We start from the raw sequence: 14,971 nt of genomic DNA, 5'->3' as shown, positions 1-14,971 counted from the left end.
TGATTAAATATTATCTGCTTTATTAATAACTATGAGAACAGAGTCAATAAAACCTCAAGTATAATCTATCTTACAATTTAAAAAGTACTTTCACATTCATTGTCTCACATGTATCTTATAATACCGTGAGGTATATACAAGGGATTATTTCTATTTTGCATAAACTGAGGCTCATCAAGGTGAACTGACCTACCCAGGGATATACAGCTAGTTAGCAGTGAAGCTGGGACTAGACACCAGGCTGACATATTTGAACTCCAAGTCCAGTTCTTCCTCACTCTATTTCTGTGAATCTTCTGGTGTCTGAGTCCCACAACAACACTAAAGGTCAGTTTTAGCCCTAAAAAGTTGACCCCCTAAAACTAGTCTGCAACCCTTTTACTTTGATGGATATCCAATTGCCAAGCCCAAAGGATGTTTCAGACCTTTTCTTATTTGGCCTCTTTTCAATATTCGATACCACTGATCATGCCATCCTTCCCCCCACCCCGACTTTATTGAGGAATAACTGACAAATATAATTGTACATATTTAAAGTGTACAAGGTGACAATTTGATACACATGTACATTATAGAATGATTACCAAGATCAAGATAATTAATACACCCATCACCTCGCATACTTAATTCTTTTATTTTTTGGCTGTACCACGTGGCTTGCAGGATATTAGTTCCCTGACCAGGGACTGAACCCATGCCCTCTGCAGTGGAAGCACAGAGTCCTAACCACTGGACTCCCAGGGAATTCCCTCTTTTATTTTTTTTAATGGTGAGAATGCTTAAGATCTACTCTCAGCAACTTTCAAGCGTATAATATGGTATTATTAACTATTGTCACTAAGCTACAAATTAGATCCTCAGAACTACTTCTTCTTATAAAGTTTGTACCCTTTGACCTACACCTCCCCATTTCCCTCTCCCCCTGCCCCTGGCAACCACCATTCTATTGTCTATTTCTATGAAATCAGCTTTATTTTTTTTAAGATTCCACATAAAAGTCATACCACATGGTGTTTGCCTTTCTCTCCCTGGCTCACTTCACTTAGCATATGCCTTCCAGGTTTATCTATGTTGTAGCAAATAGCAGGATTTCCTTCTTTTTTTATGGCTGGATATTCCATTGTATGTATATACCACATTTTCTTTAGCCATTTATGCCTCGAAGGACATTTAGGTTGCTTCCCTATCTTAGGTATTATGAATAAAGTTATAATGAATATGAGATACTGATTTCAGTTCCTTCAGATATATACCCAGGAGTGATTGCTGGATCATATGATAGTTTTATTTTTAATTTTTTGAGGAAACACCATACTGTTGAGTCCTTTATATATTTTGGATATTAACCCTGATCAGATATTTGGTTTTCAAATATTCACTCCATCCTTCTTGAGTGCTTCTAGAATCTGTTCTCAGCCTCCAACCTGAGTCGTGTCATTCAAGAGCATGGTTTTAACAACTATCTATCATAGTGGTTAGAAATGATGTTCCCCAGATCACCTGCATCAGAATCATCTGAGATGTTTATAAAACAAAGAAGATTCCTGGACTCTATCCTAGATTCTACAGAATTAAACTCTGGGGTAGGGCCACAGAAATCCACATTTTAAAATAATCTCTGCTACCACTGACTCTTATGTGCTACCAATGGCTCATGTTCAAACCTCTCTTGTGAGTTTAGGCTAAACTTCCACTAAATAATAATTCTTTTTTTTTTTTAGATATTGGATCTTATTTATTTGTTACTCTTAGGACATCTTCTTTTTGACCAAGGACAGCTTCTATCTCTTGACAATCTGTTCCTTGCATTTTTATTTGGCCTCCTTCATTCTCTTGACCAAAAGTGTAGCATATTCTGCAGTCTCTTCCTTATTTTTCTTAGTACGCTGTTTCTTCAGAGCAATATGCCGACGTTTGCGTTGCAGAACATGTGGAGCAACAAGACGCTGAATTTTGGGTGCTTTAGTCCTAGGTTTCTTACCTTCTTTGTTTAAGGGCCTTCTCACAACATAATGGTAGACATCATCTTCTTTATTTTTTTTTTATTTCTTTATTTTTTTTATAAATTTATTTATTTTTATTTTTGGCTGCCTTGGGTCTTTGTTGCTGCACGCGGGCTTTTCTCTAGTTGCGGTGAGCAGGGGCTACCCTTTGTTGCAGTGCGTGGGCTTCTCATTGCGGTGGCTTCTCTTGTTGCAGAGCGCGGACTCTAGGCGCGCGGGCTTCAGTAGTTGTGGCTCCCGGGCTCTGGAGCACAGGCTCATAGTTGTGGCGCACGGGCTTAGTTGTTCCACGGCATGTGGGATCTTCCTGGAGCAGGGCTTGAACCCGTGTCCCCTGCACTGGCAAGCAGATTCTTAACCACTGTGCCACCAGGGTAGTCCCATCATCCTCTTTAGAGAGCTTAAAAAGTTTGCGGATTCTAGCTCTTGGGCCCCAGGCGATGCAGCACAGTTGTATCAGCAAATCTAGAAATATCCTTCTCACCTTTTTTCACAATGACCAAATTCAGGACACTCAGATTGGCATCCACAATGCAACCCCATACAGATCTGCACTTTCTTTCTCCAGTCCTCCTTGGCCTGTAATAGGAATGCTCTTTACTCAGTAGCAAGCAGACACGGCTGTGGGTCGTGCCACTCTGTTTCATGGTCCCTTGTTTGTCATTCTCACCACTGATTTGGACCACATAACCCCTCCATTCTTCACCTGGAGCATCCGCAGCAACTTCCATGGCCATAAACTTCTCATAGATCGTACAAAGTTTGCGTTCATAGTCCACTTCAGTGAGTTTCTGGCAGACAGTGGCTGGGAGAGAGATGTTCAGCTTCATCCTGAAGCAGCTGTTCGCCTCCAAGGTGCCACGAAAAAGAGCTAAATAATTCTTCTTGATGCTTTAAACTCAACTTTCCAAAACTGAACTTCTTTTTCCCCCTTCCTATAGTCTCTCTCAGATAAGGATCTACCCATTCACCCAAGTAAGAAATCTGAGAATTGTCCTTTACTCACCCAGCTCCTGCCCATCTATCTGTTCATCATATTATCGAACTTACTCAAAAATCTCCTTCTAAAGTATCTTCCTGAATCTGCCTCTTCAGTGTCACTGCTTCAGTTGAGGTTCTCTTACCAAAAAAGCTTCTTAACTAGCCCCCAGCCTCTTTTCCCTCCAATTCATTCTCCCCAGTAGTCTGGGTTAATTTTTTTTTAAATGCAGATTTGGCCCCTCCCCTGCATAGATCCTTTCAGTGGCTTCCCGTTAAGATCACTAAGATCAAGTTCATGCTCCTTACCAGGTCTGCTGGATTCCTTTTCCTCCCATTTTCCAGCTCCCAATCATAAGCTCCAGCAAAATAAAAGGACTTGCTGTTCCCAAGTTCCGTGTGGTCTCATGCCCTCCATGTCTTTGCAAATGCTATTCCCTCAGCCTAGAATGTCTCTGCCCATTCCTTATCTGATGATTCTGATTCATCCTAAGATCTAGCTCCAATACCAGCATTTCTCTGATCTTTCGTTCCCTAACCTCCCAAGGCAGTTAATTACCACTGCCTCTTATGCCTGTATTTTGACATGTTTCCACTGTGATGCCCATCGAATTATCCTGCAATGATTTGATTACAGGTCTGTCTTCCCTACCAGACTTCATACTCTTGGATAGCAGTGTGAGTCTTTTACTTATCTCTGCATTCCTTGCAGAGAACCTGGCTCATGAAAGTACTTAACACTGAACAAAGAAGATCACAATGGTAATAATAACAACGAATAACTAAAATGTATTGAAGCTTCCTATATGCCGGTTATAAAACTAATCACTATGCACATACTATATAATTTATTTTTGCAACAACTCTATGAGGTAATATTATTATTTCCCTCATTTCACAGATGAAAAAACTTGCCCAAGATCCCATAAAGAAAACTTGGCAGACCCAGGATTCAATCCAAAGCCAGAACTCTTAACAGCTCTACAGATACTCTGAAACGAAGCTTAAGACAATAATGAAAGGACATCATTTTGACTGGATCTCACAAGGACAAACCTAGAATATCTATCAATCTCCTAGCCAATATGCATAAAAAAGCTGCATCCCTCAGACTGTGAAATGTCCAATCTTCTAGGGAGATAACCCACTCTAACGGAGGGGAGAACGTTACATGTTAAAGTGGAGTAAGTTCCACAAACTTTTAAGACACAACAGAAACCAAGTCAGAAAATCCTGATGCCTTATGGAAGTCTCTCTGGCCTTTGGATGATACATGAATTACAAACTACGACAAAGGAGATTCCCTCTACAGACTAAAAACTAGAGAGAAAATAGGAAAATTTAGACAAAATGGTATCTTCCATGGCTAATTGTGTTGAGTATTACATCTGACCTCCCAGCACCTCTCGTCCTATCTCATGCATCTCGGGGTTACCTGTTATAATGGCTGCCACCACTCAGTCGACTGTACTGCTCCTTCTCCTGGTGGCTGGCACGGGAAGAACTGCTCAGGTGCTTCCTCTGCTCTTTGGTCTTCTGAAGAACCCGTTTGTATGAAAGTGTGCACAGCCAGCATAGCAATTTCCCATCTACCTGAAAGATGAGGAAACAAAGATAAAGAAGAAGGAATGTGCTAGTGCAGTGGCTGAGAACATGGGTATTAGGAGCTACAACCTCTGGTTGAGTCCAGATCTGCCACTTACAAGCTGTGTGACCTTACAGAACTCAGCTGGGTACTCATGGGGTCAATTTCTTCATCTATAAAATGAAGGATAATAGAACCTACTTCAGAGGGCTGGTGCAAGGATCTAGTGACATAATGTAGGTAAAGCATGGTGCAAGGTACATAAAAATTGCTTAATAGGAGCTGGGGACTTCCCTGGCGGTCCAGTGGTTAAGGCTCCACACTTCCACTGCAGGGGGCACATGTTTGATTCCTGGTGGGGAACTAAGATCCCACATGCTGTGTGGTATGGCCAAAAAATTTTTTAAATAAATAAATAAAATAAAAATGAGCTAATTTTATATATTTTTTTATTTTGTTTTTCTTCAACTTAACACAGACCAGAGCAAAGTTCCCATAAGAATTTCAAAAGACACAAATATCTCTATGGTGCTCAGCAAGGAAAACACAGCAGGGAAAAGAGAAGACAGAAGATGAAACATGAATTTTATAATTTAGCTTTTTCTTTTCTTTTTTTTTCTTTTTTAAATTTATTTTATTTTATTTATTTATCTTTGGCTGCATTGGGTCTTTGTTGCTGTGCGTGGGCTTTCTCTAGTTATGGTGAGTGAGGGCTACTCTTTGTTGTAGTGCATGGGCTTCTTATTGTGGTGGCTTCTCTTGTTGTGGAGCACGGGCTCTAGGCACGCAGGCTTCAGTAGTTGTGGCACGTGGGCTCAGTAGTTGTGGCTCGCAGGCTCTAGAGCACCGACTCAGTAGTTGTGGTGCACGGGTTTAGTTGCTCCGCAGCATGTGGGATCTTCCCGGACCAGGGCTCGAACCCGTGTCCCCTGCCTTGGCAGGCAGATTCTTAACCACTGCGCCACCAGGGAAGCCCTATACTTTAGCTTTAATACCTTATAAATGGCTCATAAAATGGTATGCTGGATATCTTTTCTCAGATGGAAATAAATGTCTCCAGAGGGCTTCCTTGGTGGCGCAGTGGTTGAGAATCTGCCTGCCAAGGCAGGGGACACGGGTTCGAGCCCTGGTCTGGGAGGATCCCACATGCCGCGGAGCAACTAGGCCCGTGAGCCACAACTACTGAGCCTGCACGTCTGGAGCCTGTGCTCCGCAACGAGAGGCCACGATAGTGAGAGGCCCGTGCACCCCGATGAAGAGAGGCCCCCGCTTGCCACAACTAGAGAAAGCCCTCGCACAGAAACGAAGACGCAACACAGCAAAAATAAATTAATTAATTAATAAACTCCTACCCCCAATATCTTCTGTAAAAAAAAAAAAAAAAAAATGTCTCCAGAAAAAGACTGATGGGCAAGTAGCTTCCCGGGCCCCAGTCCCTGGTGGTGGCCTACCATGGCACTTTGTTTGATTTAGAAAAAGTTGATCACTTTAGGCAGAAGCAGTTCTGTACCAGGGTGCAGGGCACAGGGCTAGGAAAGCAAAATGGAGCTTCCACAATCCTCTGAAGCTGGGATGCCTCTGTACAGCACTCAGATTGCAAAACTAAGTTTGTGGGGTGGCCTGGTACAAGTGGCAGGGCAGCAGAGCTGGTTGCAATTACTCAGGTTGGGGAGGGAGTGTGCTGATATTTTATGGAATCTTAGTTTTCATGTCTTGCCTCTAAATTAGATCTTCTGCCCCATCTTGAACATGGGTAAGCCAGACCATCATTTACCTAAAGTATTATCTTGTTAGCAAAAGCTTCGTTGCACCTTATTCTCCTAACCTATTAGCAAGTCATCTGTCTGAATCTATCCACTTCTTTCCAACTCCACTGCTTCCACCCAAGCAAAGCCATTCTTACCTGTCACAACTGCAAGACCCAGCCAAATGATCTCGCTATTTTTCTCCAGATCAACCATTTCCACATAGCTGCCAAAGAGGGCTTCTTAAATGTAAATCTGATTATGTCTCTTCTTGCCTTAAAATATAAAATCTAAAGTTTTTACCATAGCCTATGTTGACTTAAATGTAGCCTCTGCCTGCCTTTATAATCTCATTCTCTGTTCACTCTGCCTTCTTTCTGTTCTTCCCATCTGCCAAGCTCATTCCTGCCTCAGGGTCTTTTCATAGCTGGTCTCTCTTCCCAGGATCTTTGCCCTCCAGAGCTTCCCATGGCTGCTTCCTTCTCATCTTTCCTGTTTCAGCTCAGATTTTATCTCCATGTAGGTCCTCCTGATTGCCCAGTCTAAACTGGCCTCACCAGTCACTCTCTTACCATATACCCTATTTCCTTATAGCACTTACACCTAAAATCTGTGTTCATTTATTTCCTTGTTTGTTCTCATCCATCTCTTACACACATAAATAAAAGCTCTGAGAGAATAAGGTCTCTTCTGCTTAGTTCATCAGTGTATTTCCAACACCCAGAGCAGTATCTGAGACATGATAAGCATCTAATTATTTGTTAACGAATGTATAAATGAATTTTGAAACCAAACTTCAATTTGCTGCATTTCATGGTTATGGGATATGGCCTGAAGGTCTGACTTTAAAATACTCTAGGAGGACTTCCCTGGTGGCGCAATGGTTAAGAATCCGCCTGCCAATGCAGGAGACATGGGTTTGATCCCTGGTCCGGGAAGATCCCACATGCTGCAGAGCAACTAAGCCCCGTGCGCCACAACTACTGAGCCTGTGCTCTAGAGCCCGCAAGCCACAACTACTGAGCCCGCGTGCCTAGAGCCCGTGCTCTGCAACAAGAAGCCACCGCAATGAGAAGCCCGTGCACTGCAACAAAGAGTAGCCCCCACTCGCCGCAACTAGAGAAAGCCTGTGCCCAGCAACAAAGACCCAATGCAGTCAAAAAAAAAAAAAAAAAACCTCTAGGAGACCTTCTCCACGAAAGAGCTTTCACTGAAGAAGGGTTTGAAAACAAAGCAACTGCACTGAAAGAGAGCCAGCATTAAACATGAAAATCACACACTGAACCACAGGACACTTTATTTCAGATCTCTCCTTCACAAACTTTAAAAATATAAAATCACTCTCTCAGAATTAAACTATCATAAAGAAATAATCATAGATAACACTGAGTACTTATCATGTGCCAGATTCCTTCGGAAGGAGTTTACACTTGACCTTCATAACAACAATGAGGTCTGAGCAGCCTCATTTACGGATGAGGAAACTGAGGCACTGATAGATTAACTCGCCCAAAGTCACACAACAAATAAGTGACAGACAAAGATTTCAACCCAGGCACTCTGAGTCCAGATCATCCACTCTCAATCCCTAAGCTTGGTCCTCCTAAAGTTTATAAATAGATGATTGAGGATGCCTACAAATACGCAAACTCTTATGATAGGATTGTAACTAGAAAGTAGAAACAATGAATTCTAATGTAATCCAATTTTAATAATAATATAGGTACCATTTAATGAAGTATAGTATATGCTAGGCTCAAAATTGTTTTATATACCTATCTCAATTAAATCTCCCTATGCCCTTGTGAAGTAGCTACTGTTATTCGCACAGTAAAGATGACAAAACTGATGCATAACAGGAGTAAATAATTTGCCCAGGATCATTCAGCTAAGCCAGAAGTGGGCTGGAACCCAGATCTATGGGACTAAAAAGCTTGTGCTCCAACTATTATTATATGTTACCTTCTGATTACTAATTCAGCTTCTCTAGTATCTTGATTCAGGGAAGAGGTGCCCTGGTTGGCAGGCAGGAGTATTCTGGTCACTGGAAAGTTACTTCCTCCCATTGTAAATTAATGAATTTGGTTACCACGAATCAGCTTTTGAGAGCCTAAGCATCTCTGAAATGCATCTCTGGACACTGAGAGTTTCTGTACTACATTCTTTCATTCAAAAAATATTTATCAAGTACCTACTATGTGCCAGGCTGCTGGTAATACAGCATGAAAACAGATGGACAAAGAGCTCATACTCTAGTGGGGGTGGACAAACATGTAAACAAACAAGATAATTTCTCATAACGTTACATGCTTTGAAGACAATAAACAGGGTACTATGATAGAGTGACTGGGGGAGTTAGTAAAGAAGGTCTCTGTGAGAAGCTGGCAATTGAGCTGAGACTTGACGCAAGGAACCAGTTATGACACTCTGGAGAAGGCTGTGTATCAGGCAAATCCAGCCGGCACAAAGGTGGAAATGAGACTGGCATATCTGAAGGACTGAAAGGTGGTCAGTGTGGCTGGACCAAGGGAGGAGGAGGGGAGTGTGATGGAAGATGAGACTGAGAGTCAGGTATGGGCCTTGCAGGCTATGGAAGGAGTTTGGGTTTCATTCTAAGTGCAACTGGAAGCCACTTGAGGGTTTTAAACAGATCAAATCTAAACCATTTTAATTCCACCAAGGTACCATAATTCCACATAGAGGTTTATCTATATCATCTTCTTGTGGTCTTTAACTTCAACAGATAGAAACATTTAAAGAGCCAGATAGTAAAACTGGTAACAGACTATATCCTGCTTAAGTCACAATCTCTCCTTTAAAGAGTTTTGTAGAATTTTGCCAATCACCACTTGACTTATAAGGGATGTTGAACACTGTAATTCAAATTCTCATGAAATACTAACCTATGAAATGTTAGACTATAATGGTCCACATTTGATAAATGAAGAAAACAAAGGCTGAATATCTTCTTCAAAGTCAATAACAGAATTTGGAGAGGAACTGAGAAATCAATCTTGGTTATATGTCTTTTTAACACAATTGGCCCACCTTAATTTCTCTGAAAGAAAAAAGTACCAGGAAAAACACAGAGATTTACCTTCTTTCTATCATCTTTCCTGTCAAATGCACACTGCTGCTTGCACTGTTCACAAGAATATGGTGGTCCATACTTCTTCTCTGAATTTGTGCAGCGCTGGCATTTGTTGCCAATAAATGCTGCAATTATGTTGCAATACTGACAAGGTTTGGGCTTAAAGAGAAAAAAAAAGTGTCAAGTAAGTATGTTGTAAAATACCAGTGCATTTTTTTTCCAGTGCATTTTTTAAAGCAATGATTTCTATTATACACAGTTCATTAGCCATGGTAAAAATGCATTCCCAACTTCATAAATTTCCTTTTACACTGATCCAATACAGCCCAATTCCTAACACCATGTAAAGTGTTTTTCTGCACAGGACTATTGATTTTTAAATAAATAAACAAATAACAAAAACCCATTAGTATATATGCTGGGACTTCTCTAACCAATTCAACAGAACCAGCTCTTGGAGAAATGAGCAAGTGCGTCCAAATTTCTGAAAAGGCCTCTTTGACATTATCAGTGTATAAACATGTGGGGAGAATGCCTGCAAGGACACAGTATGCTGAACCCTAACACTGAAAGAAAAAAAATCATTCATCAAAATGAATAGTCAACTGTTACCAAACAAAGAGGTCACGTCATAGGATTCATCATTCCCCTTCTCTTTACATACTGGTTACTGAAGCTTCTCAAGGAAAATTATAATCACAATCCTGCCACAGTGACTATAAACACAGAACTCCTTAATACTAAGTATTAGCTAAGTTGGAAAGCTAAAACACTACATAAATTTTTCTGAGAACATTTTTACACATAACTAGGTCTTCTAATAAAAATACTGTAATTATATTAATAGTCCACAGAATGTACGGTCCCAAGAGACCTGACTGTTAGGTACAGAGAAACCCTACTTACCGTTCCATACAACTGCACATTCTGAGCACATTTCTTGCATATTGTATTGGTTTTACTGTTAAGGAAGAAAGAGACACAAGGCTTTATAAGAAAAAAATCGTTTTACTTACAACATTTGAAAACTGATTCTTCCTTAAGTCCAAGGAATTTGTTCATTACTAAGTGCCAAGGTGGAATATGGTTTGGACATTTGATTAACTGAAGGGTGAGTATCTTGCCAGTAACTCTTTTAATTATTCTGTAGTTATAAATTTTATTAGCTCAAATACAAGGAGGCTTTGGTTAAAATGGAGAGTGAGTTATTTCTGATTATGACACCTCCAAGTACCACTAAGTAAAATTATCAGATATGCAAAGGACCCTCAAAAGAATATTATGTTAGACCAAAATGGACTAGCAGAAAAGAAATTAATTCTCCTCAATTCAGATGACCAGCTGAGAAATTTGAGATGAGGAGTAAAGTATTTGTGTTTGGGATATAAGCTCAGAGACTCTATCCATGTTGACCTTACTCTGTCTATGTTCTCCTCTGTAAGTAAAAGTATATGAAAATCCCTGATGTGGGGAAATAGATGCTAACATCAAATATTTTTTCAATATTTCCAATTTCTCTAAGAGCTAAGCACTGACAAAAATAAACACACCTTTTCCCTTGGGAAGATCCAAGTCATAATATTACCTACATGCCTAAACTGATAAACTGCCTTGGGGAAAAAAAATTATCTTCAAATAAATTCTAACCCTTCACAAAGGGAGGTACAAACAAATGCTTGATGTTTAGGAACAGTTTAAACAATATTTGGGGGCTAAAAACAAAATAACATAAAAATCCAGTATATCGCTACTTTGTGATTTTCTTCCCATACAATTCCTATCAAAGTGACTACAAACTTAAAAGACAAAAGAAAAATGTCAAAGTAAAAAACATTAAATTAAAATGAGATATTCAAACAAAATATTTCCCAGGGCAATTTTCTACCATTTTAAAAAGGCAGTTCAGGGACTTCCCTGGTGGTCCAGTGGGGCCCAGTGGTTAGGTCTCAGCACTTCCACTGCCGTGGCCCGGGTTCAATCCCTAGTGGGGAACTAAGATCCAACAAGCCATGGGGTGGCCAAAAAGAAAAAAAAAAAAGGCAGTTCAGGAAGTGAAGTACATTGAAAGAGACCTCTAGAAAGAGGATTAGCATCAGTGATTCTGTGATGTTGAACATTTGGGTTTATTTTAGATTTATTACTCAAGGAGTGGGACATATATATCAATATATACAAATGCTCTTGACATCTTAGAAAGAAAATGCAAAAAACCTATTTCTATAATCCATCTTGAATTAATTTTTATGTATGGTGTGAATTAAGGGTTAAACTTCAAATCTCACCCTACACACAGAAATAAATTTGAAAGGGATCATAGGCCTAAATGTAAAAGCTAAAATATAAACCTTCCAGAGTATATTCTGTGTGTCTCCATTTACATGAAGTTCTAGAACAGGTAAAACTAATCTATGGTGGAAAGGAAAATCAGAACAGTAGTTGCTTGGAAAAAGCAAGGAGGGTGGGGACTGACTGGGCTGGGGTTAGAATCTCTGGGGTGATAGTAATGTTTTATATTTTGATGGGGTTTAGGGTTACACAGATATATACTGTTTGTAAAACTCATCAAATGATGCACTTAAGATTTGAGCATTTCAATGTGCACAAATTTTACCTCTAAAAAAATTTTAAAACCATAAACAAATATTGAACTCTAAGTTAATGATATGCATGCTGAAGTGTTTAGGGTCAAGTACACTGATGTCCCCAACTGCATCACAAATAAGATGGATTAATACACTGATGGATAGAGATGGATAGATGCAAATGTAGTAAGTGTAAATTGTAGAATCTAAGTAGTGGGTAGATGAGTGTTTACTATCTAGTTTTTTTAGCTTTTTTTTTCTTTGAAAATATACATAATGGAAGGTCAGGGAAAATATTCCTAGAATTGAAATGAAGCTGACTAAAATTAGGCTTCTGGGTCTATGTGTGAGCTGGCAAACAGACCCCATCCTGCTTAAGGCAATATTACCTACAGCCACGGTTCCCCAAAAGTTTAACTTACTATACCAATAAACCACTTTGCTGCTATTAAAAAGTCCCCCAAAGATGTGTGTTCATTCACACCTAAATATTTTTCACACTTTTCAAAATGAGATTCACACAAGGCAAGTGTAAAGGCAAGTGAGTTTTTTCAAATGTGACTAGGGCTAACAAACTCTTTATCAGATTGTCACATTTTCAGAAGTATCTTCTTTTGGCTTATAAATTCTTCAAACTCTGCATATAAACATACTAGAGCACAAGGCTCATGTTTTACTGTTGTGGGATTGGTTTCTTAGTGTCAAAAATGTCAAAACCATAATATAGGGCTTCCCTGGGACACGGATTTGATCCCTGGTCCGGGAAGATCCCACATGCCGCGGAGCAACTAAGCCCGAGGGCCACAACTACTGAACCTGCACTCTAGAGCCCGCGAGCCCCAACTACTGAAGCCAGCAAGCCCCAACTACTGAAGCCCGCGTGCCCAGAGACCGTGCTCCACAACCAGAGAAGCCACCACAATGAGAAGCCCGCACACAGCAACGAAGACCCGATGCAGCCAAAAATAAATAAATAAATAAATAAATAAATAAATAAATAAATTTATTTTTAAAACCCCACAATATAAAATTATCAAGGATGTGAAAAATAAGTAACTAATAATTTAAGCAATTAATGAATAACTAGGGAACAATATGTGTATTTTACTTCCATTGTGTTATAACAGGAAATGGCAGAATCTGTGTATAATGCAATTGATTACAGATCTATATATTACAATGCAACTGATTACAGATCTGTATATTGAAATGCAATCGATTACAGATTTTAAAAGGAAAAGCCTATTAGCATCTTTCATGGTCAACGAAAACTGTACCTCTCCTGCTGGTACTCAGTCCTACAGTAGGTGCACTTCACAACAGGGTGTGCAATCCGACATTCCTGAAATGAAATGAGGATATAATTTTAAAAGGCAGTCAGAAATGGAAAGAGCCTTCAGTAGGAGGCAGAAGACCTGGGTACTATTCCAAGCATAGTCACTGTGCTTGAGTGAGTCACTTTAACTTTCTGGGACTAATTTTTTTTGTCTGTAAAACTGGCACCACCACCCTGCATTGATGTGGGAGTTAAGTAAGAATTTATATGGAACTAGTCATAAATTGTAAAACAAAGGTATGAATAAGCCTCAGACCTAGTGAACGAGAAGCCCTGGGTTCTAGTCCAGTTCTGTCTCTGCCACTGTGTGATTTTTGAGCAGGTTCACTTGTGAAACCAAAGTACTGAATTAAAATCATTATTGCTTACATATATAAAACTCCCTTAAAATCAATAAACATATACATATACAAACATATAATCAAATATGTATTTTTTAAGGCCAAAAAGCCATTCAGACATTTGACTTTTTGAGCTCTCTCATACCTAGTAAACAAAAAGAGACAAAGTCATGGCCACTGGAGGCAATGATGACACACAATTATGAGTTAGCCATACCAGAGACACAAACTCTGGATTATCTGGAGATATCTCAACATCACTCTCCAGCCGGCTTGGTGACTTTTAACTGTCGCTTCACAGCACCTCTATTCATTTAAATAGGCAAAGCAAGATGAAGCAACTTAAAAGAAAAAAAGAGAACTTGGACCTTCGGGGTAAAAACTGATCAGCAGCTGGTTACGGCGAGGACAGAAGCTCACTAACTAGAAGCTGAAATATCATCCTTTTGCTTCGTGCGTTTGACTGTGGGGCTTTATTATAAAGTCTGGCTACCTCCGACTCTGGGACTGGCTGAAAAGTGCCCAGTTCGACACGATCGTCCCAGACAGCACCCAACTCTGGAGTTCTGTCCCAGGCGGGGCAGGAGGTCGCTAAGCTTGAAACCCGGCAGACCCCGGCGCGGGGGGAAGCCAGCCCAAAAGGGATCTCCGCCGCCGCTGGTCGAGGGCGAGCGGGGGACCAGCTGTCCCCTCCCCCGACCTCACGGGGTCCGAGAACAATCCCTCGCTGTTGCTAAGCACCCGGACACGCCGGCCGCTGGGGCCTGGACACGGCTCGGGTCTCCCCCATGTGCCCCGCCAGCCCCCCGGCGGAGCGGGTGCTGTTCCTCAGCTAGGCGGGCCTGCCACGCCCTGCCCGGGGGACCCCGCCGGGCGTCCCCACAGAACCGGGAGCTCCGGGCCGCGCCTCCAGCGTCCCAGTTCCCGGCTGCCGCCCCAGCCCGCGCACCTTGCACAGCTGCTGCCCCTGAGACAGCGCCTCGAAGGGGAAGCGCTGGTGGCACTTGGTGCAGGCGTAGAGCGCCGCCATGTCCGGCCCGGGCAGTGCTCACAGCGCTACCGGCCCGGCCCGCCGCTTTATCTGACAGTCTGAGGCACAACCTGCGGCGACAGGCTGCGGGCTGCGGTAGGCGGGCGGGTCCTCGGGTGCGGGCGGACCAGGGCTGGCGCGGCGGCGCTGGACGCCCGTTCACTGGTTCACTTTGACGTCTATCAAGGAGGAAAGGGCGGAACACGGAGCTTCTTACGACTCTGATTCGGTCTGGACTGGAGTACGCCACTTATGACGCGCGCGGCCTCGATTATGTAAA

General features: G+C 41.4%; 1 protein-coding gene and 1 pseudogene across 3 annotated transcripts in view; both read right to left on the bottom strand.

Moving 5' to 3' along the window:
- The window catches only part of FAM76A (family with sequence similarity 76 member A), a gene marked incomplete at both ends in the record, with an annotated part of 24,968 nt that extends 10,277 nt beyond the window's left edge, over positions 1-14,691 (bottom strand). Inside the window, 5 exons of one of the 2 annotated variants that reach the window (XM_079724479.1) lie at positions 4,417-4,574; positions 9,409-9,561; positions 10,309-10,363; positions 13,262-13,326; positions 14,611-14,691. In XM_079724479.1, the coding sequence (XP_079580605.1) occupies positions 4,417-4,574; positions 9,409-9,561; positions 10,309-10,363; positions 13,262-13,326; positions 14,611-14,691 (512 nt within the window). The remainder of the gene's footprint in view (positions 1-4,416; positions 4,575-9,408; positions 9,562-10,308; positions 10,364-13,261; positions 13,327-14,610) is intronic. The other variant, XM_079724480.1, reaches the window with a different exon arrangement.
- On the bottom strand, positions 1,411-2,921 carry LOC307067155 (small ribosomal subunit protein eS6-like; annotated as a pseudogene). The gene is made up of 2 exons: positions 2,366-2,921; positions 1,411-2,001 (listed from the first exon to the last, which is right to left on the bottom strand). The product of its transcript is annotated as a small ribosomal subunit protein eS6-like (transcript).
- Positions 14,692-14,971: the final 280 nt, after the last annotated feature.

The sequence above is a fragment of the Hyperoodon ampullatus genome (assembly GCF_949752795.1).
Source record: "Hyperoodon ampullatus genome assembly, chromosome: 2".
Taxonomy (NCBI): Eukaryota; Metazoa; Chordata; class Mammalia; order Artiodactyla; family Ziphiidae; genus Hyperoodon; species Hyperoodon ampullatus.
The sequence above is the reverse complement of the archived record's forward strand: the minus strand, read 5'-3'. Positions and strand labels throughout refer to the sequence as shown.